This window comes from Parasteatoda tepidariorum, chromosome 3, assembly GCF_043381705.1.
Source record: "Parasteatoda tepidariorum isolate YZ-2023 chromosome 3, CAS_Ptep_4.0, whole genome shotgun sequence".
NCBI classification, from domain to species: domain Eukaryota; kingdom Metazoa; phylum Arthropoda; class Arachnida; order Araneae; family Theridiidae; genus Parasteatoda; species Parasteatoda tepidariorum.
This window is the reverse complement of record NC_092206.1, coordinates 98,741,500-98,764,971: the sequence shown is the minus strand read 5'-3', so window position 1 is coordinate 98,764,971 and position 23,472 is coordinate 98,741,500. Positions and strand designations below refer to the sequence as shown.

The 23,472-nt window shown below is 31.8% G+C and overlaps 1 protein-coding gene across 4 annotated transcripts in view; it reads left to right on the top strand.

Annotated features, from left to right (window-relative positions):
- The window catches only part of LOC107438409 (speckle-type POZ protein), a 30,839-nt gene extending 7,865 nt beyond the window's left edge, over positions 1-22,974 (top strand). Inside the window, exons 1-2 of one of the 4 annotated variants that reach the window (XM_043047517.2) lie at positions 1,181-2,559; positions 22,759-22,974. In XM_043047517.2, coding sequence (XP_042903451.1) covers positions 1,409-2,542 — 1,134 coding nt within the window. In that variant the 5' untranslated portion in view covers positions 1,181-1,408 and the 3' untranslated portion in view covers positions 2,543-2,559; positions 22,759-22,974. Of the gene's footprint in view, positions 1-1,180; positions 2,560-10,079; positions 11,367-17,150; positions 18,487-22,758 lie in introns of those variants that run through there. The other 3 variants (XM_043047516.2, XM_016050700.3, XM_043047515.2) reach the window with 3 other exon arrangements.
- The last annotated feature ends 498 nt before the right edge of the window (positions 22,975-23,472 follow it).

Here is a 23,472-nt window from a genome sequence, read left to right as displayed (position 1 = left end):
TAATTTTGTAACATTTTCACTACAATTATCCACCCAAAACTGTTTAGTGGTTTCTCTGTGATGGGGTATTAAGGGAGCAGTTAAGAATATATTTCTTACAGGAGCCCACTTTTGTAACGTTTTCACTAAAATTTTCTGCACAAAATTGTTTAGTACTTTTTTTGAGAAGGGGACAATAAAAGAGCAGTTGTCATATTTGGTACTGGATCCCAATTTTGTAACGATTTTATTGCAATTTTCATTTACACGGGGCACTTACTCGGTGCTATACTAGAAAAACAATTGCAGAGTGATTAATATACTCAAATTTAGCAGAGCATCGTACTGTTTGTCTAAGATAAGTACTCTGACCGCCACTAAGTCTGCGGAAGTCTGGTGCTATGGAAACAAGAAGAGGGCATTTCAGGGAGGGTGGCTTCGATGAAGAGGTCTCCTTTTCTTTCGCCCAAACCAGTCCTGAAGAGGGATCCCGCATCCCTACTTGAAATAATTATACCTCGCTACCATAGTCACTGCCACAACTCCAGACGAATGTCTGGCAGAGTACCTATCGTAGACAAGCAGTACGAACTGAGTTGGAACATAGGAAGGAAAATGACTGTCAGGAGAGGCGTCACCTGTGAACCGGTTGTTGGACAACTATTAAGTTCAGGATCTTCCGCCAATCGCCATTTTATTCCCTATTTCTATGCCGAAATATGTTTGCAGATTGAATCACCATAGATAATATAAACGTATTCTGAAAGAAATATCTTAGTATAACTGTTTATCAATCGTGCAAAAATACAGAACAAACAAACAAGACAAATTCTTCTACTCCTCCCCAACCCCAGCACTGGTTGTACCTCTAAATGTTGCTTTTACCTTTATACACAGGCATCGCCCTAAACATTGATGAACTAGTTTGCATTGCGTCTAGGGAAGTTATGTCTATGATCTATTTTTTGTATTATCATAAACTTTTTTTTTGAATTTATGTAAATTTTTATGTCTCAGTCTATAATCAGTTGTTTAGTTCATATTTCCTACAGATTTCTTGTTTCCACGATTAATTTTCCAATTATAAACATACAACTGATGATATCTTAATATCTGAAAGGTCATTTTATTTTAATCTCCTGAAAGAAACTAACATTTTTCTCACATAAAAACCAAATAAATCGTTGTTAAGTATGAAGTTTCGTTTTCAAGTTGATACGGGAGTCTTATATGTACGCAAATCAATTATGCTGGGTTAAAGATAGCGCAACATTTCTTAATGATAAGATAATTTTATCATAACAACGAAGTCAAGATGAACAGTTTATGCCATATCAAGTATTAAACTAAAGTAAGGAACGTGTAATCTACGATCGTGTCATTTTCTTTCGATTTGTTTGATTATTTATATCCACTTTTTCTTTTAACTATGGGTGATGAAACATTCGGATTCACAATTTATTGGAGAATTGAAAATTTTATTTGTGGACCATCAAATAGGTTTCGCATAAATAGTGAAATATTTCGAATCGAAAGCATGCCATCGAACTGGCAAGTTATTTTAAGGATGAACGAGGGTTACCTGGTTGCTTACCTCAATCTAACTAATCCCGAGTTACTTATTGCTCACTATTCCTTGTTCTTATTAACGAGTTCAGGATGGATTACCATTTTCGAAAACGGTAAAAAAAGGTTCAAAGCTGGCGAGGATAGTCATGGTAATGTTTTAGTAGATTTTAAAAAGCTTACAGAGGAGAAATGGGTTTATTTACCTGATGGATCCCTCACAATAAGTTTTCGAATGTGCAACGAATATATAACAGAGTCTTCTCAGTCTGTTATGGTGTCCAGGTTAGGAAAGGAATGCAACTTGAACAATCGACCTATTCTAACTTTTTCAACTTTAAAGCCGAGTGATATGTTTCCATTTCCATTTTCCTTCGAACTTCCTATCAATGCAGCGACTCATTTTAAAATTCAGAATAAAAAAGATGCAAAAATTCAACAAACGCAGACTGATGATACTTTTGATGATCTGGATGAGTTACGTAGTCTGTTTAAAAAGAGAGATTTCAGCTTGGTAGCTCTCAGAACACCAACCCGAGAGTTTTCTGTGCTCAAAGCTGTCTTGTGCACCAAGTCACCAGTGTTTAAAGCTATGTTCGAAAGAAAAATGAAGGAAAATGAATGTAACGTAGTCAACATTGATGATATCGACAACCAGACTATGTCCTTGTTTGTTAAATTTTTGAACTTTGAACCTTTAGATGAACTCGGATGGTCCACTGCTCTTTCTCTATATTTTGTTGCTGATAAATATCAAATAGGTATACTAAAAGAACGATGTGTTACTGTTTTGAAGAAAGACGTATCAACAGAAAATGTTTGTGATCTTCTTCTTCTGGCTGATTTACACCAAGACGATGATCTTATGAAGTACGCTCAAGAGTACTTTTGTCAACATTCCAAAGTCATTTTGAGTTCAACACCTTGGAAAGACATTTTGGGTCATACTGAACTTGCTGCAAACGTTTTATGCAAATTGGCTGAAACTATGCATTAACATGACTTAAGTTATGGGTAAGTTTAGAACATCTTCCTCCTTAAGTCTTTTTTCTTCTTCTTTTGGTAATGAATAAATTTTTACTGCCCTTAGTTAGGAAATCGAAATAGTCTATAACTGTTTTTTAAGTATAAATGTGTTCGTGTAATCTTGCAGAATAACTTATATTCGGCTTGGCGAGTAGTTGTTTTCAGGTCAAAATTAAGCATTCATTTCCGATTAATAATACAAATTTAAACAACTGTTGGTTTTCATTAGATTAACATTTTCAATTTTATGATAAGAGATAAAGGTGAAAGTAAGGGTATAATATTTTAGTAAATAATATTTTTGAATTATGAATTGAAAAGAAAGTATCGGAATTATTCTTTTAAAAAGTACATAAAAATATATGTTTATAAAGTAGGAAGGAAACTTGCAGAATTAAAGATTCTAAAAAGTAGTGTTAATTATGAGGAAGTTATCACAGTGAACAGTAATGTTTCAGTATGCTTGTAAAGAATCGGAAATATTATAAGAGGTTGAAGCAAATGTAGATATATCAGAAAAGAAACGTGGCAAAGCAGAAAAGAAAAAAAGAGTTATTGACATGGTTTGAAATAAATTGAATTAAATACATGTTACGTAATTTTTAAAATGTCGGTAAAGCTATATTTTAACAGAATTTTAAAAAAAAATGTTTGGTTTTCAATATCCCAAATTTTTGATCTTACTAATCTTTTAGTGTCTCCCTTCATGGTGTCTTTTACTGTCTCCATCGTAGTTTGGGTGTATTTAATTTTAAGTTTGATAGTTTTTTCTAAGTTGGGAATGGGATAAATTTTGATTCATGGTAAAATTATCTTGTTTTTTAGCATTTGTATTTTATATTGTCATCAGGCACAGAGCTGTTAATAAATATTGTGCAAGGTAGCAAAAGGGGAAAAAGGAATAAAAATTACTAAGGATAACTGCCCTTCTAAACTCCTGTTTGTGAAAATTGCTACACCAGGAAGGAATCGTCATAATTGAATGAAATTTACTACACAGTTGAGTGGTACTGGTACAAATAAATGATTAAACTTTCAAAGCAAACAAACAATAACAAGAGATCGAAATCAGTATTTTGTGTAGCCACCACGCACCGCAATAAGCGCTGCTACACGACGTGGCATGGAGTCAAGCAAATTTTGAATGTCCGTCTAAGAAAGAGCACTCCATATAGTTTGTATGCGTACCCAAAGTTCGTCTGTAGAAGCAACAGGACGAGGATCACGAGCGAGACGCCGACCAACAAAATGACCCACATGTTCAATCGGTGACATATCTGGGGAATACGCAGGCCAAGGAAGAAGCTGTACCTATCGCAATGAAAGGAAGGATTGAACAGTCCTAGCAATATGAGGACGGTCATTGTCTTGTTGAAATACAGCGCCTGGTAAGGCTTGAAGGAAGGGAACAGCTTGGGGCTGTAAAACTTCACTGCTGTACCGGTTGTTGTTCAGATTACCCACAGTTCGTAGCAATTGAGATCGTCCATGATATGCTATGGCAACCTAGACCATAACTCCGGGTGTTCGTCCACTGTGGCTTTCGATAATGCACTCCGGAAAGTGGCGTTCACCGGCATAGCGTCAGACACGAATGCGGTCATCATGGTACCACAAATTAAAGCGGGATTCGTCAGAAAACACGACACGCTGCCAATCAGCACGCCAGTTCCTATGCTGATAGGTTTATTGTAGCCGCAGACGGCTATAATTTAGCGTGATGGTGATCCTGTATAAAGGAGTCTTTGCGCGCAGCCCACGCTGCAGTTGACATCTACGAATTGATGGAGCACACAATGAAACACTTGTAGGTATAGACCACTGTGCTGCCAGTTGTCTAGAGGGAACCTTTACGGTCTGTCAGCACCATGCGGACCAGGTGCCTATCATCGCGAGCTGACGTGACATTTCGGGGTCCACTCCCGGATTTCCGAGTTGTCTGACACTCGTCCGTCCACTGCTTCCAAACACGCATCACTGTGCTTCTGTTACGCTGCACACGAGCGGCTACTGCTCGATAAGGCAATCCAGCTTCACGAAGGCCGATGATTCTCCCTCTTTCAAACTCCGTAAGTTGTTGAAATCTCGCTCTCTTTTGTCGAAGAGGCATAAGTAACGTCTCAGCTAACGTTTACCACTAGCAGACAACCACCAATAACCATAAACGCCTCGCTACAGCCGTCTATTTATTCGGATCCATCCGCCGTTCAGAGGGCGCTGCTCAGCATACGCATGCGCTACGGGTCTGGAATTCTAATCATTTGCATATTATGCTCTACTTTGCATTTCCTGAAAGTTTCAGCTCACTCGCGTAAGTCCTTCATGGTGTTGCAATTTTCACAAACATGAGTTTGCAATATATTGCTAAATTCTGTTAGTAGTGAGTTGGAGATGATTTAAGTTTGAATTGTCATCAGACACAGTATTCCATTGAAGATTTGAGCTCTATAGTTAGAAGGAATTTCGACTGATGACAAAACCCCCCAAAACCTTTTGAATTCCAAAAATGACAATAAGCATTTGCTCATAGCAGTCTGAAAGCGATCGAAAATTTGCATTTTTCTACGGCTAGGAGCTCTGGTGACTATTTCAGTACTTTATCTTTTTGGAAAATGGTTAAGAATTCATTTACAAGATTCTGCTTCTTACAGATACGAAAATCGGCAAATAAAACACTGCAAAAAATATACTTTATGGATCACATCAATAATGCATTCATTTTTATGTTTAATTGAGTTCAAAAGGAAATACCACCATGAAAAAAATAACCCCTGTTCACCAACCTCTATTACTGCTTCGCACTAATTGTTGTTTTTTAGCATAAAACCGTTTTTTTTTTACGAAAGTAGAAATTATTCATTTAGAACATTGGTTCTCAACGGGGGCGATACCGCCCCCTTGGGGGTGGTGGGAGTATGCTGAGAGGCGGTGAACTTGTTTTGGACGGTAGGGGGGAGATGGATATGTTTTGGGCGGTAGGGGGGCGATGAGCATGATTTGTCATTCAAATTTAATTTTAAAACTTACAAATAAAATTATTGAATTAAGATTTATTTAATAAATAAAATTAATCTAAAATTAATATTAAAGAAAAATAGATGAAATTAATATAATAAATAAGGATTATCCGATACACCGTTGTACCAGCTATAAAACGAACTTAAAAGACACCTATTCTTCGATCTGAACCAACACAGCTCAGCGCATGAGTCAGTAGTGATGTAGTAATAGCCTCTGATTCATTCAAGCCATTTAGTGAAAATTGAAGTGCATGCGCTTTCAGTATGAATGTTTGACTGGACCCGTGTTTCTTAAGCTTCCTTGCGGTTTTTTGCCCAGTTTCGATTAGATCTCATAGTTTATTTGACCAGGTACGTGCGCGAATTAATTTTTTATCATAAATTATTTATTAATTTTGAGAAATAGTTGATTTTCTTTCATCGTCTGTATTTTGCTTACACTAACAATGTCTGTTGACAAAAAGAAGTGTCATCAATACAGTGCCACGTGCTTGAAGTTGGGATTCGTACAATCACTGTTGAACTCTCAATTACCCATGTGTTTAAAGTTTTATCTAATGAGGTAATGAAATCATACCGTTAGCTGCAGCATTTCCAAAAAACTTATCCTGACAAACAAAATACAGATTTGTCATTTTTCTCAAACACATCTTGTTTAACGTTTCTGAAGGCGTCTTCGGTCTCAGGGTTACTAGCAACCTCATCACAAAAATGCGACGATGGTTCGATAGCTTCTTATAATATATCAAAATTTATTTCTAAATCTGGGAAAGCTCATACCATCGAAGTAGAGTTGATACTGCCGGTTGTCAAGGAAGTTTTAGAAACTGTTTCACACCAGCCAGCCTCATCCAATGCAATAAAAAAACATTCCATAAGCAACGATTCAGTACGGTGACGAAATGATGAGATGGCCGAAGACGTTCAAATTTCTTTATGCAAATTTTTGATATCCATCGAATTTTCCTTTAAGTTGATGAATCAACCTAGCCAGGTAATGTAGGCTTTACTGTAGGCATAGGTCCGGTTTGTAAAGGTAGGAAACATTATTCAAGATATGGTTTTTGCAAGAAGCTTGATTATATAGATATCAAAGGTAAATCTATTTTTAATACTGTCGAAGATTATTTTAAAGAGAAAAACATTCCTCTTGCGAATATTATGTCCATTGCCACTGATAGGCTCCTGCAATGGTGGGTCGACATGGTGGGTTTATCGTCCTTTTGGAAAGGGTGGTACCAGATATTTTAACTGTTCACTGCATGATTGACAGACAGAATTTAGTAGGAAAAAATCTCAATGACCGCTTGCATCAATCATTGCAATATGCCATATCTGCTGTGAACAAAAGTCATAGTAACTACGATTGATTATTCAGACGCTTACTACTATACACCGAGATTCACTGGCTTTCCAAAAGCTTCTGTCTCAATAGGTATTGGAATCTTTTCGACTCTGTGCTTGAGTTCCTCGGAAACAGAAATGTAGCTCTGAGAGACAGATTGCTAGAATTTATGAAAGACTTTGGCTGATTTATCTGTAAAATTTAATGGCGGTTAATTTAAAATTTCAAGGCGACGAACTCAATTTGATCCCTACAAAATCTATTATTTCAGCCTTTCTAAAAAAACTCATTTTGTGGAAGCAGAATTTTGGTTGGAAAGAGTTCAGCCAAGCAGGCGAAATTCTCTCTGACGACGCATAAGAATATAGTCAACACCTGTGACTCTTGGCACATGGACTTTTCTGACCCTTTTAAAGACGTTTTATTCTCTAGAAGTCCCTCAATGGATTTGTGGGTTTTGAATTCTTTTGTAAATATTGAAACAGCAGAGGTTCAGATTTACGAGGAATTGGTCGAATTTTTAACTAATGAAACTTTGAAATGGTGATCATCCCACAGAATTTTTGCTAAAAGATAACATGAGTCGTCTCTATCCTGGACTGTAGACAATCGTTAAATTTTTTTTTAATTGTCTTCCCTGCCTCCTAATTTGTCGAAAGGGGATTCAGTGCTGTTACGGACCTTGTCACAAAAAGGAGAAATTGACTCGAAATTGTGCAACGTGGGTATTTGCGTCTTCATCTCACTAAAAGTATTAAACCGAGCGTTAAGGAATTACTGTCTGAACCGTTAAGTACAATCATCCCACTAACATAGTTACTTAAATGTTTCGTTGATATTACTTTTTAGTGCAAAAAATTATTTTGGATGTTTTTTTAATTATCTAATTAAGAATAAATTATTATTTTTAAGTATAGGTTTCTTTGTTGTATTTTTTTTTCATTAAACGTATTTATTTTGATCATAACAAATAGACTGTGATTACCTGCCGTGAGAAAATTATCGAGTTAATTTATTCTTTTTTAAAAAACCAAACAAATTTAAAGCGTAAAAATATTGCTTAAAAAGTTTGTCTCTCATAACTCAGCACACGTTCCTCCGTCCCCATGCTCTAGTCTAAATAACAAAGGGGGCATTAAAATTATTTTTTGCTCCTTAAGGGGGCGGCAGCGTTAAAAAGGTTGAGAACCTATGATTTAGAATATATGTACTATGAAGAAATCAGCTTGAGTACGTTAGTATCATGCTCCTACTTTACTGCTCCTATCATTGATCGCATGACAAAGATTTGTAATTTCATTCTCAAAGATTTATAAACATTTGTAATTAATTTATATTGTGATTTTACTAAGATTTATTTGTAAACAAAAGTTGTTTTTCTAATAATCATTTTTTTTTTAAAAGTATCATTTAAAAAAAAGGTATATTGTTGTAACAAATTTCGTGAGTTCACATCCTCATTTTAATATTTTCGATTACAAAACTGACATATTAAATACAATTTTAGGATGCATTGCATTGTTGAATTGCATGCATTGCAATAGTCATCATGAAGTTGACCTTTTAGCTCTAAATCATTTAAAGAATCTGTTTTACTGTAATTTAAAATATTGTTGCAAATTTGTATATGTGCGTGTTTAATTTTGTGTATATTCTTTTGTTATGAGGCTAAATAAAAAATTTGATATTTAAATTCACTCAACGTAATTTACAGAGAAAATGATACCTATTGCATTTCTAATGGAAGACCATTTGGCGACATCTATGTAGACATAGCAATAATTTCTTAGTGTTGGCGATATTTGGCGAGTATTTTGGTATCATGATAGTTCTGGGAAATTGGGAGCTTCGAAGTGAGCGAACCAATATTTACGGGATTATATGGGAACTAGGAGGCTTCGCCCCCTGCTCGCTGGCTCTCGCCACCCCCGGAACTGCTTTCGCAGTTCATTTCGGATTGCTTCGCAATCCGATTCTCGCTTTGCTCGCTCATTGGATACGTTCTTAACGTCTAGCTTTTGTATACTTTTTTGAACACTGAAGTTCCGAAAACTTTTCACTGTAGAAAATTCTAAACCTGTGCATTTCAATATTAATTTGAAATTGCAAACAGTTCACATATTTTTCTTAATCACACTATTCTAAATTTCAGTTGCTGAGAAAAGTAACTGTTGTAAGTTTTGTTTTAAAGTCTTTCCCACCAGAGGGCTAAAACCATGTGTTGTAAAACAATATGAAATAGTACTGAACGCCGAATGTAAAGCATCGGCTTCGATGAAGATAATTTTGTAAAAACTTTTTTTGATTATTCGGTGAGAATTCACCCGATTAGACACATGATGCTCACTACGTGCTCTTGGGTGCCGAAGCCTATCAATTAAAACGTATTAGCGTTTTATATAATATAGATTAGCCATATGATGCTCACTACGTGCTCTTGCGCGCCGAAGCCTATCAATTAAAAATGAAAATTTTTTGCCAACGCGAGAAAAGAAATATCATCGGTTTTATTGATACATGCGTATTAGCGTTTTATATATTGTCTAGAACCATGTCGAAAGTTCCGAGGTTCCGACGTTTAGCTATTAATCGCACCCCCTTTCCCACCCTTAATTCGATTATTTGAAATGAAGTAGAAAATATCCCCCAGGTACAGGTACTCTGTTTTAACTGTATCAGTCAGTCAGTCAGAGCTGAGTAGAGAGATTATTAGTCTGTGAGGAGTTTTGAGTAAGTTTTAATAATTTGTTAATTATTGAAAAAATTTTTGTGTAATTTAAAAAAAATATTTAAAAATAAATCTAGGGAAAGTTCTTTTAAATTCTTTTTAAGCACCACCTGTCTTTTCAAGGAAATAAAGTAAACAATCGCATTAAAGAAATATATTCCGTACATTCTGGTGTTAATCAATGAATTAAGATGCCATAATAATATTGTCTTGCAATTCATATAATTATAAATTACGTTTTAAAAAAAAATTTTTCTTAATGCTCAACTTGATTAATATTTGGAAGTTTGACGTAGATAAAAAGATTAGGGGTGACGAATTTTCACTGACATTGAATAAATTTTAGATATCAATATTTATTTTTTATTTACAGATAAGATATAATGCCCTTTTTAACACCTGGATAAAGTCATATAAAGAGACTAGTTTAGGAATGAAAGTTAAAAAGTCTCTGGTTGTGACTCCCTTAATAAAATTATTTAGTTTTTATAATTACAATCCACGCAAATATGGCACTCTCTGGAAAAAATATGGATTCACGTGGTTTCACATGCTTTTGGAGGATTGAAAATTTTAATTTTACACCGGGCAATAATTTTACAATGAATTCTCCTGAATTTAAAATTAAAACGTTGAAATCAAAATGGTTCATAACTATAGCAGACAAAGGAGAATTTTTGGCAGCGTTTCTTTTTAAGGTGAATAATCCAATGCGCTGGACCGTTCATTTTTCCCTGTCCTTATTAAAGGGAACGGATTGGATTCCCGTTTTGACCAATAAAGCATATAAATTTAAAGCTGGTGGTGATGGTTATGGAGCTTTTCAAGTTTTAAGTTTGCAAACTTTGAAAGAAGACAAATGGATATATTTACCAAATGGATCGTTAACAATAAGTTTTCGTATATGGACGTACAAATCAATGTTAGAGTCTACTCAGTGTCTGATGATATCGAGATTGGAAAATGAAACAGATTTGTGTCACAGACCGATTGAATATTTTTCAAATTTGAATCCAAATCATTTTGCATATTTTCCTCCTTCGTACGAATTTCAGTCCAACAAGCAGCTACTCGGCGATGAATATCACACAACAAAAGAAGTAAAAACTCAAGTCACTCAAACCGATGCAAATCTTGATTTCAAAGATGCTGATGAGTTACTCAGGTTCTTTAAAGAGAAAGATTTCAGTTTTGTTACCCTCAGAACACCGAACAGAGATTTTTTGGTGCATAAAGCTGTCCTGTGCGCCAAGTCTCCGGTCTTCAATGCCATGTTTGAGAGAAAAATGAAGGAGGGTGACAGTAACATGGTAGACATTGACGATATTGATAGTCAAACTATGGCAACACTCGTTCAGTTTCTTCATTTTCAGCCATTGGGGGATTTAAAGTGGGAATCTGCTGTTACTTTGTACTATGCTGCGGATAAGTATCAGATAGATTTACTAAAAAAAGAGTGTGTCCTGCTGTTGAAAAAAGAATTATCCGTCGAAAATATTTGCGACGCTTTACTACTTGCTGATTTACATCAAGACAAGAATCTAATGAGTTGCGCGCAAGAATATTTTTGCAGAAACTCCAAATTGATTTTCATCTCAAAACAGTGGAAGGACTTTTTATGTCACACTGAATTAGTTGCAGAAGTTTTGCACTTGTTATCTGGATACATGTAATGTCATAGTGCATATATGAAATCTGTTTGGTAAGTTTGAACTTCATTCTATTGGTTCTATACTTATTCTATATGTTCAATCTACTGAGTAATTATCTTTTTCAAATGTACTCTACGTTCGTTATTATTTGTGTAAATTCCCACGAACCAAAAACAAGCAATGACGCATAAGACACGATTTTTCACCAACCAATAATGGAAACCGATACAGTCGCAAACTTACTAAGTGCAAGTAAATTCAACTGCTGTGTTTTTAAGGGGCATTTTTTTATATAAATAAATAGATAAAATAGCCGCGAAATTACTTGCGCTGGGGATATGGTACCTAGAAAACTATGTGCCAATACATTATTCTTTTAAGACTCTTTATTAAAATAGTTAATAGTTTGTAAGTTGTTAAAATATAATGATTCTGAAGTAATTTTATTTTTAGTTATTTTTGCAAATGAACAGTGCCATAAGTTTTTTAAATCGTTTGTTCTAAAACATAAATTTTAATATATATTTTTATAAAATAAGGTTAAAGTTAAGAATCAGGGGTCATTCTGATATTTGGCGATTTGAAAACATGCCTATGTATATACGTATGAAAATAAACAAAAAACCAATCACATAACGGTATGTCGAAATTGTGGTAACCCGATGCTAATGTTATTAAAAGCGGAGGCAGCAAGAGTACATATAATATCATAGTACATATAATATTAGTACATATAATATCATAGTAACAAAAAACTAAGTTTCAGTCAGAGTTGGCCGTTGATTACAGTAATCGATTACAACTGTAATTGATTACAGATAATTACAGCTATGTAATCAATTACTTGTAATCACGATTACAAGTAATCAATTACTTGTAATCGTGATTACAACTTTCAAAAAATTTTGATTACAGCTGTAATCATGATTACAATTTTGATTACAGTAATCAATTACTTGTAATCACGATTACAAGTAATCAATTACTTGTAATCGTGATTACAACTTTCAAAAAATTTTGATTACAGCTGTAATCATGATTACAATTTTGATTACAGTAATCAATTACTTGTAATCACGATTACAAGTAATCAATTACTTGTAATCGTGATTACAACTTTCAAAAAATTTTGATTACAGCTGTAATCATGATTACAATTTTGATTACAGTAATCAATTACTTGTAATCATGATTACAAGTAATTGCGATTACAAGTAATCACAACAAAAACGATTACAAGTAATTATGATTACAAGTAATCAAAATATATGATTACATGTAATCATGATTACATGTAATTTGATTACATGTAATTGTGATTACTTGTAATCAAACTATACGATTACAAGTTATTACGATTGTATACTATAGTCAAATTTTTTATGTAAGTATTCATGTGTTTACATATTTTTATGTACATAGAATGTACGCACGCATGAACGTACAATTTGCGATTCCTATACATACAATGTATGCACAAACGTTGTTTGTACGTACAATATTCATAATTATATTGTAATATACTTAATGCAATGCGCATATGCTTAGTACATATAATTATGCATTTATGATACATGTACGCATGTATGTTAGTTTGTACAAAAAGGCAATGTTTTGTATCTTTGTATACATAGACAATGTATGTATGAACGTATATGAAAATAATGTTTATGCGTTTGCATGCTTTTATGTACTTAAGTGCATATATTGTATAAATTTACGATAATAGCACGTATATACAATGTACGTTTGTATATAAAATTGTACGTATTTGCGTACAATATGTAAAAATGTTATTTAAAGGTACAATATATGCACATAGTTGCGTAAATAAAATGCGTACATGTATACATGCATATTTATATGTACATCGATATATGTGCACGCAAAGTATGTACTTATGTACAACTTACGTATGTACTTGTATAACTACATACTTTGTTAATACTTATGCGCATGTAATGCATGGATGTACAAAAAAATAGTTATATGCACAATGTATGCATGTGCATACAACGTATACATGTACATAATTACAAGTAATGTACAAATACGTGCGTACATTTAAATATATGTAATTACAATATACACATACATTGTGCATACATTAAAAAAATTTATATGAGTAAAGTTATTAAAATTTGTTTTAAAATTATTCTAAGGTATATGAAACTCGACCTCATATTTTTTAGAAAGCAAACGATAATTTTATTTGGAATTTCTAAATATTAATTCCACACATAAAATTTACCGTTTTTCTTACCATTTAAAAAATTTCTATGAATCATGCATTATGTTATAAAAAAAATAAATCTGTATTGTCAAACATTTCATGAAAATACCTGAAAATAATTTTTTATTCAGAGAATTTCAAAATGATATAGAACAATTAAAGCTGAAAACTAAATTTAAATATCGTTTGATTTTGTCATTTAACTTGCTTGAGTCATTAAAAGTTAACTTACATGCATTTTATTTATTGCATTGTACACATATTTAGACATAAATGTAATGTACATATGTATACGTGTAATGTATGTACGCATGTACAATGTATGTACATACATTCATGTATTGTACGTGCATATATAGTACATATGGATATGCATACATGGAACATACGTGTATTGTACATGTGTGGATACATTCATTGTACATATATACATTGCACCATATGCATAGATAGGGATAGCATGCATGTACACATGTAAAATTTGTACGAAAGAATTATGCCCAATATATTTATGCACATACGTACTGTATATGTACACACATATGTACATTATATGAACATTATATGTTCATTTCATCATATGTACATTATATGAATATACATCTGTACGCTATATGTATATACATCTGTACGCTATATGTATATACATCTGTACAATATATGCATCTCAAATGTGTGTATGTACGTACGTTATGCATGTCGAATGCATGTATGAATATATGTGAAATATAAATACGCCCAATGTACGTACAATAGTTCACAAATGTATTATGCATATTTGGATACTTACATTGAGCATGAACATATTATGTACATGTACATAAATACACTGGACATGCATATCATGTACATGTATACATACATATATTGTACATCCTACAGATATACCTATATTGTACATGCATACATATATTGTACTGTTCATAAATAAATTGCACATACATGCATGGGACATACATTGTACAGACAATGTATGTATGTTCGTACAAACACAAGTACTTGTATATACATGCGTACATGAACATAGATATACATTTTACATACACAAATATTTGCATAAAATGCATATATTCATTGTGTATAAATGTACATGCCTACATTGTTTGCACATACATACGTAATTATTATCTATATACATACGTACATATATTTTATACCTACAATATAAGTGTATGTACATGTGTGTGATACTAAAATGTCTGAACATATGCACTAGATAAAATCATATGTACATACATTTCAGTTACATTCATTTGTACGTATACAAATACGTACAAAATGCAGTACATGTTAATACGTGCAAAATGTATCATTATAAAATACATTCTACTATCTACTGTAAAATATAATCATTTATAAGAATACAATAGTCTTGTAATCGTGTAATTAGATTACATGTAATCATAATTACATGTAATCAAATTACATGTAATCAAATTACATGTAATCATATATTTTGATTACTTGTAATCATAATTACTTGTAATCGTTTTTGTTGTGATTACTTGTAATCGCAATTACTTGGAATCATGATTACAAGTAATTGATTACTGTAATCAAAATTGTAATCATGATTACAGCTGTAATCAAAATTTTTTGAAAATTGTAATCATGATTACAAGTAATTGATTACTGTAATCAAAAAATTTGTAATCGATTGCATTTTTGGCCAACTCTGGTTTCAGTCCAAATTTACTATTGAAATTTGTCTCCAACCGAAGGGGGCCCCGATTCTACACTTTAATCGAAAATATTTTTTTTTGTTTACCTAATTTAATTTTCATTGAATGTACGCAGATTATAATCTTTAGCGATTTATTGTCAATATGGCGGAATTCGTACAAACTTTCGTGGTTGACGAGATGTTACACAATGTCAATATTCTTTAAATAATAATCAACGCTATCATTCGTCAAAACAAAATACTTAAATAATTTATTTTCTGATTAAGATTAGTCTAATGTATTAAATATACCGATTGTAAATAGAAAAATCCGAGTGTCTATTTTTCTAGAAAAGTACTTTCTTTATTATTTGATACAAAATACAAGTTCTTCTAGAACCTTCTGTACGCTAACCATCAGATCTAGAAAAAATAAAAAAACGGAGAGGAGAAAAAACTGACTGTAAAACAATTTCTTTTGTAGCTGGTTTCTGGGAGGAGTTAAATATTCTAAACCAAATTGTTTAAACACAAACTGTTCTTAACCATATATTGTTCATCACCACTACTTTCTCGCGGTTAAGAAACATTTCTACATTATGCAATAATTGTTAAAAATTTCTTAGTGGTTATGAATACTTTTTTTCTCTAAGCTGAAATGAAATAAGTTTCCTTTTAATTTTTTCCATCTTGATGATTATTTTCTGCCCTAATGTTAACTGGGTGTTATTTTTAAAAGATTATAATGAATAGTACAAGAGCAAAATGATTGTATTAACTTTATGCATGAGACGCAATTTTTGTTTTATAGTTATACTGTACAGTACTTTCTATATATTCAATTGTAATTGCTAAATAAATGTAAAAGTTTGCAGATAAAAATTTTTTTTTATCTGAAACATTAATTAATGAAATACCATATTTTCTGTTACTTTAAATGCTTGCTACAGTTGGAATATAGTCCAACCCAGTTGAGACACTGTTCGTAAATGTGATAGTGTCGTTTATAACGAGAGCATAGGATCCGAGACAATTTAATAGAGAAAGAAGGGTAGTCGTTAATCCGAAAATTATCAAAAATAAGAGCTATAATATATACAAAAGTATTGTACTCGAAAAGGTTTAAAAATAGCTTACGTCTTTTCACAATCTTTCATTGAAATTGCCTCTTCCCCACTTCTGCTGGATTCTATATTTTATAAGTATTTAGTCAAGAATATAATGCACATAGGCAGATGAGAAAATGTAAGAATAGAATCTTCTTAATTGTTTGCATAACAGCATCCTATGCCAGTTGTTTCATTGTGCGATTCAGGGCAAGATATGTAAAACAAATTTCATATTTTTTCTCTTTATTATTTATTGACATATAATATGTGAACACATTGAAAAAAAGGATGTTTTAAATCCCTTTACGGATGAAATTTCCATAAATTGCAGAATTCTTTTATTTTGACACGTTCACTAATACATATAATTTTCAAGAAGTTTTGCAAAATTCTTCCTAAAATCCAAATTATGCTGGCAATAATAGCATTTTATGTAGGCCTTTTTACTTTCAACAAACCTTTTAGGGGACATTTCCTCGTTAAATCTGTAGACTCATAATAAAAGTATTTAACTGTTTAATCATCAATAAATATTCTCAATTTAAAATGAGCAAAGCGATCAATTTTATATTAGTTCTAAACAATTTATTTTTATTTATTTATTTCTTTTTCGAAAAAAAGGTATTGAAATTATCAGTTAAATAAGTTGAAAAAGAGATTAATTCTAATAATTAATATAAGTTCACCAAGTAATCTTAAGAGTTATTTCAAGAGATTCCACTATAACAAACTTTAGATTTTAATTCAAAAAACAACGAAACTTTTGATTAATTTAATATGTAGATTGCATTGTTTTTATCTTATACCTATAGATAAGATAACATCCATCATCATTCAGAACAATAATTAATCTCGATGCTATTGTAAGATCCGCAGCGAAAAGAGGTTATGTTATAGTTATAGTCTCGTTTAAATTTCAGTGTATATATTTTATCGTGTTATTGAGTGTATATATTATATATATATTTTACATCTTAATGGCATTATCAGTAGAAAATTACGCTGACCCACATGACTTTACTTGCTATTGGAGAGTTGAAAACTTTAAAACAAGTCCTAACTTATCTATTGAAAGTCCATTCTTTGAAATCAAAGAGCTGAAATCAAAATGGCACTTAGAAATCGCAGTGAAAGATGGATTCTTGGGAGTTTTTCTTTTCAAAGCGACTTACCCAAAGAACTGTCTCACTAAATTTAGAATATCTGTATTGACGAGCACAGAATGGGTTTCTATTTCAGGAAATCCGGATTATAGATACAATGAGGGTGATCGCAGTGGATATGGAATACTCAAGGTAACGAGTTTGGAAAAACTGAAAGGAAAACCATGGGTTCATTTACCCAACGGGTCATTGACAATAAATTTTAGTGTCAGGCAAAACAAGTTAGAATCCGAAAGATCTCAGTGTCTGATAATATCTAGAATGGGAGATGACAACGAATTGTGGCACAGACCCATCGAATACTTTTCAAATTTGAAACCGTCTGATTTGCTGTCTTTTCCGCCAACCTATGATTTTCACTTCCACGAATTGGCATTAAATGATAGAAATCAAAATCAAGAAATGAAAACTCAGACTACTCAAACCGAGACAAGAGATGATTCGAAAGATGGCAGTGCACTGATCAAACTTTTAGAGAAAAAAGAATACAGTTTTGTAACACTTCGAACACCGAGCAAGGAATTCGTTGTTGACAAAGCTGTTCTGTGCTCTAAGTCACCTGTTTTTCACGCCATGTTCGAAGGTCAGATGAAGGAAAACGATTGGACTTCAATTGACATTGATGATATTGATAACAATACTATGGCTTTACTTATTCAGTTCTTGTATTTTAAACCTTTGGAATATCTTAATTGGGATGATGCGGTCACACTCTATTATGCCGCTGACAAATATCAGATTGATTCGTTAAAAAAAGAATGTGTCGTGCATTTGAAGAAAGAATTATCCGTCGAAAATGTCTGTGACGCTTTCTTTCTGGCTGATTTGCATCTGGACAAGGATCTTATGACTTGCGCGCAGGAATACTTCAGCAAAAACTTGAAATTAGTTTTTACTTCGAAGCATTGGAAAGATTTTTTGTGCCATACTGATTTAGTTGCTCAAATTCTACATGATTTGGGGGAAAATATGTGAAGTATTATCTTTTAATAATTTATGCTGGTAAGTTTTAAACAGCTCTTGTCTTGCATTAGATTAATAACTTTATTTTAGAGTGAGAAATAAAGTAGAGGTCCTAAACATTTATTGCCTGAAGGTGGCAACAGTAATTTATCATAAGTCTATGTGTCGGACATGTTCTCGAATATGGATGGTTGATCGTGAAATCTAAGCAAAGATGGGGCTAGATGCTAAAATTCGTTGTAAGACGTTTGGTTTTATATTTCCAAATGATTTTTAAGCCAAAGCTTAAGAAAGGGTGCCATCAAATTTTATTATACTTATAGTGTTTATAATATAACACGTTCTTTCAATTTAAATTGAAACGAAACAAATATTATAGGAATTTGGACCAATCGGCAAGCATGCTATGCCCTGCAAGATGCACCCCAAAAAAATAACAAACGGTGATATTTCGCACCGGTGTAGCCAAATAAGAGATAACACTCAAAACATGGTAAACCTTGCACTTTATTTATGTCGTGATATTAATTTTCTGAAATTTGTTTTAGGCTCACAACTAGTTTGAATTTATGAATTACGGGAAACTCTTATGAATTACAATAAACTTTAAATGGTTGAAAAGACACAGTTTAATTGTGGTCAATAAAGGTGGAATAAAATCACTAAATGGGACACTAAATGTACTTTCTCTGATTAAATCTAATTTTTCTTCGGCATTTTTTAGTCTTTGCTCTTATAATAAGGAGGTAACCGCAATTTTGAAATTGTAGCCAGAATTTAAAAGAAATCAGCTGAAATGTATATGAATTAGATTGAATAGTTGCTAAGAAAAAAAAACTTTAAAAAAAATTATCTTTTATTTAGATGGAATTATTATTATTTATTATATTTTATCATACATAATAATTTTTTTTTAAAAATTTAGAGAATACATTATTTAAAATGATGTAAAACTTTGTAAACCTTAAACTTCCAGAAATGTTTAATGTTTACTAAATTAAGTAATGGAAAATGTAAATTTATTTTTAAAAGAATATTTTTTATTAAAGTCTTAAGGTGAAGGAGATACACAAATGGATGAAGGAGATACATAATGAAATTTATCAGTTTAGTTAAATTTCGTTTCCAATTAAGGGAAAGTCCCTTTAATCGATTCCAAAGGAAAGGGGGATGCCACGTTGTGATGCGTTGGCTGCCCCTCCTCCTCCTTCCTAAACCTTTGTTTGAATAAAATATTGATAATATCATTAGTGAAAAAAAAAATTTACAAAATTTTTTTTTTATGAATAGAAATTTTCTTTTTATTAATAATAAGCTTTATTATTGTCAATAAGATGGTATTGGTATCGTTATAGGAATCAAATAAAGAAACATTCCTTCTAAAACTTTCTTGTTTTCGTTGAGAATAAAGAGAAACAAGTAATTGGTTTGAAACTTTGAACACCGCTCTCTTTCTGCAGCATTTTTAATTGTTTGATCTTTTAATTGTTTGTATTGATCTTCGGGAGTTTCAATTAGAGCGGTTCTCTCTTCTCCGTAGATAATTGTACACCGTCCGTAGATTATTAAGCATAATTTAAACTTCCGTAGATAATTGTACGCCACCCGTAAATTATTAAGCATAATTTAAAATCCAACAAAAACTAACTTTAAGAAAACAAAATTTAATTTTAAGAAAACAAAATTTAACTTTTAACAAAACAAATTTTAACTTAAAATAAAACAAAATTTAACTTAAAATAAGGAATAATGAAGCTGCGTATTATGGTCTTATGGGCAGGTTAGTAATAATGAAGATTTTATCTTATTAATAATAATAAGCTTTATTATCGTCAGTAAGATAAGAAAAATTGGTATCATTTCAGGAATCAAATCGAAAAATATTCCTTCTGAAACTTTCCTGTTTTCATTTTGATTAAACAAAAACAAGTAATTTTTTGAAAAATTAAAACACCGCTCTCTTTCTGCGCTATTTCTGGCAGTTCTTCGTTGGTATTGTTCTTCTGGAGTTTCATTAGAGCGGTTCTATCTTCTCCGTAAATAATTGTAGAGATAGATAATAATAATATTAATTATAGAAAAGTCAAATAGAGAAATATTCCTTCTAAAACTTAGGTTTTCGTTTAAGATGAACGGAAAGAAATAATTGATTGCATAATTAGAACGCTGCTATCCTTTTACACAATTTCTGACTCTTCTCTGACTAAACTTAAAACAAAATTTATTTTAAAATATGAAATAATAAAACAGAGTTTAACTGTTTCTATTGATACTTATGCCGAAGCATGAAAAAAATTTAAGTTGATTTCATAACCATGTACTTATAAGCGTTTTACATAATATAGATTATTCAATATTTTTAATTTTATGATTTTGTTTTCGTTCATTCTATACATTTTTAGGTGTTATTGCCTTGCAGTACACTTAAATTGAGATTTTTCAAACTTTGTTTTCTGGTTTCATATTTTTTTAAAAGTAATTTGAGGATGGCTTTGGCAAAAATTGTGAGCAGATCTTTATAATTTTTGTGTAATTTTTATAATCTTTATAATAAAAATTTAAGATAATAGCATTTTAAAAATATTCAAAAATGTATTAGGGATTTATTTGTCTTCCCTTAATATTTTAAAAAGGTTTGAATGATAAAAATTACTTTACATACTGGTATTATCTTTTTATCTTTCAATATTTCATTGATATCATAAGGCAATCAATAATGTGCAATTCAATTCCGTGTTATTTCATAATGGCACGTATTCTTTATCAACAGAAAGATAAGCAATAGCGAAATCGATACCAAGAGAATAAGTTAAAAACGTATGTCTGTAACAATCATTTATTTATTTTTCGTATTAAAATAATTTTTGTAGTTATTATTTTCATCCAAAATGTTTAATTGAAACATGCTGTAGCATCTTTCAATTAAACAATTCGTTTAGTCAATAAACTATATTCACTTCAATATATTTAATAAATTATGGCTTATTAAATAAATAATGTCAAGAAACTGAAACTGTGAGATATCACTTGATTAAAAAGCTTTATTTACTTCAAAAAATATACCGCTTAATTTACACTAATCCGAGCTGCTATGACGTTATATGAGGACTGCAAGACTTCCGGTTTGATTTGATTTTTTTGTTTTTTTAGGATATTGGGTGAATACTAAAAACAAATTAATGAAAAATATATTCTTTTTGCACCTTTTAATTTATATATTTTTTTAAACAAAAACAACGAAAAAAAACGCTGTGTCATGACAGCTAGAGCAGCAGTGACTATATTTAGATATTAGCTAATAAATCAACGTATCGTGTTTATATGTATCTTTCTAAAATTATAATTTAGTTTTTTGGAAATTATAATCAGTCATTTTGCTAAGCGTCTAGCTAATTCGAAATATTTTCTTTTGAAACTGATATTTTTCGTTTAGTACATTTATCCCATATACTTTGGGGCTAACTACTCACACAATCGACGATTTACTCAATCAGTTTAAATTTGCTAAGGATTATTGTAGTGAAGCATTATGTTTTTGTTATAAATAAAGAAGTATATCGAATGAGACTACTAGAGCAGCGAATGTTACATTAGTTAATTAGCGTAAAAGTAAATAGGTTTATCGTAAACGGCCTGAAATAAATCAGGTTAGTTGAACAATGATTGATATACATCTTAATTGCCTTCTAAGTATCAGGGCTTATTTTATTTTATTTTATTTTATAACCGTCGTTGAACAGCTGACCCAATTTTGGATTTACGACTACTAATGTTCAACTCTGTAGCATTGTAATTTTGAACCCTATCCAGAAGACAAGGTAACTCCTGGTTCAATGATTGAGGTATTGCCCTTCGCATAGGACTTATTGATGGAATTGACCCCCATTTGCATTACTTGCATAGAATCACGAAAACCTTCCACGGTTCGCCTGATGGTAAGGGGACTCTAACCCATGATCCGTCTACCACTGAGGATATTTTGCGTCAGCAATGTGATGGGTGTGAGCCAGGTGCGAAATTCGTATCGACCAGATTCGATCCCGGTTCATCTCATTCGAAGACGAACGCTCTATCTTCTGATCCACCCCGCATTATCAGGGCTCATTGTAGTAATCCTCATAGGTATTAGACATGTGACAAAATGTACACAGATTTTTCCAATTGTGGATTGCAAAATGACAGCGAGACTTCGCTAAGCCAGATTTTTCAATTAACCTCAGACATATGCATTTATTCCATTGTTATTCTTCTAAATATTTAAATTTGTTATTCTTCCAAAACTTTTATTTATGATTTTTTTTTCCCTTTCAGATGCTTGGGATGACAAGGGATTATTGAGAAATGCCTACAAGCAAAAATGAAATCTTTAAAGCCATGAATTTTGTGAACTATATTGAAAATATCTTAAATGGTTTTGATTTCCAAGTTTGAGAAAGCTATATGTATTCTAGAGAAAATATGTGTTTATTCAATTCTTTTCCCTCTCTGTCTTTATTATCGAATAATAATATTCTATTTAATTCTGAACATCTGAATATTCTTATTTTTCTCTTTTTCTGTTGTATTCGAACTGTTAGCTCTATTCGGTGTCCGGTAAGGTTAATTAATTTATCACATTGCTTTATTTAAGGGTTTAAAAAATTTAAATGTTATAAATCACAACTCTAGCTACAAAGAAAACTTAACTAATTTTGAAAAACGTTTAAAAATTAATATAAATGCTATAATTGATGTGAAATTTCAAAATAAGCTTTCTCTTGTAAATTATATAAATGTTTGAGCTGAAAAATATATTTAAGTGAATTGAACTATAATACAGGGTGTTCCAAAATTCTCTTTACAACTTCAAAAATTCATAACTTCGAAAATAAACAAGATATTTATATTGCGTGTATTACTGCAACTAATAAAGTTTTATTTAGTACACTTCAACATGCGCAGCATTGGTGGCCCTAAGCACTTCCAGTCTGTAATCAATTACAAGCCAGGTGATGTAAAGGTAATTTTGGAACACCCTGTATATTT